The 2,500-nt window shown below is 39.3% G+C and overlaps 1 protein-coding gene across 1 annotated transcript in view; it reads left to right on the forward strand.

Moving 5' to 3' along the window:
• Positions 1 to 2,500, forward strand: part of sim1b (SIM bHLH transcription factor 1b) — a gene marked incomplete at its 3' end in the record, with an annotated part of 25,946 nt that overhangs the window by 12,022 nt on the left and 11,424 nt on the right. The window contains exon 11 of the mRNA XM_079622967.1: positions 1 to 245. This exon is cut by the window's left edge and continues 36 nt beyond it. Coding sequence (XP_079479093.1) covers positions 1 to 245 — 245 coding nt within the window. The remainder of the gene's footprint in view (positions 246 to 2,500) is intronic.

A 2,500-nucleotide genomic window follows, 5' to 3' on the forward strand; every position in this document is an offset into this window, starting at 1 on the left:
GAGCGTCGTCGGGTGATTCCGGAGACAGTTGCCATGACAACGGACCGTTTCCCTCGAACCCCCGGGAGTCGGAGAGGATGGAGACCCGGATCAGAGCCAAACAGGAGATGATTAAAGTGGAGGACGTGCAGACGAGAGATTATCCCTCCTCTGTGCTGTTCTCCTCCATGGTGTGCCGAGGGGCCCCGGGGCCCCGGATCATCCTGAGCCCCGACCACGGCCAGCACGGGACCAGTCCTTACGATGTGAACTCACACATGCACTTTCAGACGAGCGCCACACACACACACACACACAACGGCACATCCGTCATCATCAGCAACGGCAGCTGACGGGAAAACATAGAAAAAAGAAGGAAAAATCCCAGTGTGGGTCAAATCTCAAACCGGAGGGAAGGAGGAGTTATATTTTGCATGAAGAAAATGAAGTGTGTTTAATAAAATATCTGTGGCTTGATTCTCCATGGCGATTAAAGGGTTAGTTCACCCAAAAATGAAAATAATGTCATTAATGACTCACCCTCATGTCGTTCTAAGCCCGTAAGACCTCCGTTCATCTTCGGAACACAGTTTAAGATATTTTAGATTTAGTCCGAGAGCTTTCTGTCCCTCCATTGAAACTGTATATACAGTATACTGTCCATGTCCATAAAGGTAATATAAACATCATCACAGTAGTCCATGTGACATCAGTGGGTTAGTTAGAAGTTTTTGAAGCATCGAAAATACTTTTTGGTCCAAAAATAACACAAAATAAGACTTTATTCAGCATTGTATTCTCTCCCGGGTCTGTTGTCAATCCTTCACAGTTACGCTGATGGCGTAAGACGCTGATGACGTGTCATCTGGTGCGCCCGAGCTTCATTTATAGACTGAGGGAAACGCACGCTGTAAAAGTGTCTCATCCGCGACATGCACATTTACGCACCATTAAAAAAATGATATCCACGCAAACAATGTAGAATAGCTTGAATATAGCGTGCGTCTCCCTCAGACTGTAAACGAAGCTCGGGCGCACCAGATAACACGTCATCAGCGTCTTACGTCAGCAGCGTCACTGCGGAGTCCTGAACGCAGATTCACAACAGACCCGGGAGAGAATACAATGCTGAATAAAGTCTTATTTTGTGTTATTTTTGGACCAAAAAGTATTTTCGATGCTTCAAAAACTTCTAACTAACCCACTGATGTCACATGGACTACTTTGATGATCTTTTTATTACCTTTATGGACATGGACAGTATACTGTATATACAGCTTCAATGGAGGGACAGAATGCTCTCGGACTAAATCTAAAATATCTTAAACTGTGTTCCGAAGATGAACGGAGGTCTTACGGGCTTAGAACGACATGAGGGGGAGTCATTAATGACATTATTTTCATTTTTGGGTGAACTAACCCTTTAAGGACATTTTCACATTAATTCCCATTATTTTGACGCACTTCTGCAGTGTTTACAGATCATTGGTTAAATTATATTATTTACAGGATTGAGAATCAAAAGAGAAAGTTATTTAAATTATGGGAATCAAATTCAAAACTATGACCATAAGTCGCAATTATGACAGTCATAATTTGGATTTAAGTCAGTTATGACATAAAACTAAAAAATTATCGGATCGGCAAATTCAACAGATTATCGGTTGCACAGCTTTTAAATTGAAAAGTATATTATTTACAGTAATGAGAACCTAAAGAGATAATAATTTAATCAATTTTGAGATTAAATTTTGAGAATCAAATTTAAAACTATGACCACAAGTCGAAATTTTTATTTGCATCATTTTGACTTATGTTAGTTATGACATAAAACTTAAAAATTATGAGATTGACAGTCAACAGATCATTGGTTGCACTGCTTTAATTTGTAAATTATATTATTTCCAGTAATTAGAGATTGAGAAAAAACAAAAAAACACTCTTATTATATATATATATATATATATATATATATATATATAAAAACAGCTTCATTTTGTTTGTGCAGAATATAATTTTTGAGAAATTTGAGATGTGATATTTTTCCTGTAGTTTGATCAACACTGTCAAGTGAAATTAAATTTTATATACAATCAATTCAATAAATCCAGAAATGTGTGTTTACTGAAGTCAGAAGTATCTTCATGTTTAGATTTGAGGAGAGATCTGGATGTAGATTTTCAGCATTACTGTGACACACTCTTCTGGAACGCCTCACACACATCGGTCGCTGTGATTCCCGCACGTGTGCAAATATGTGCAGCTTTACATCCATAAACATGTATTTCATTTTGGACTGAAGTCTGTAGTTCTGCGGGATAATAATGCGACACGAGAGTCAGCGCTTGAGAAACTACTGTCTGATGTCACGTCCAGATGTTAAACACGTGTGTGTGTGTGTGTGTGTGTGTGTGTGTGTGTGTGTGTGTGTGTGTGTGTGTGTGTGTGTTGTAGGCCTCTCACCACAAATGCCTCTAAGGCATTCACATGCATTACAGCTCCAAACACACGTCTCTCTCAC

The sequence above is a fragment of the Phoxinus phoxinus genome (assembly GCF_949152265.1).
Source record: "Phoxinus phoxinus genome assembly, chromosome: 9".
Classification (NCBI taxonomy): Eukaryota; Metazoa; Chordata; class Actinopteri; order Cypriniformes; family Leuciscidae; genus Phoxinus; species Phoxinus phoxinus.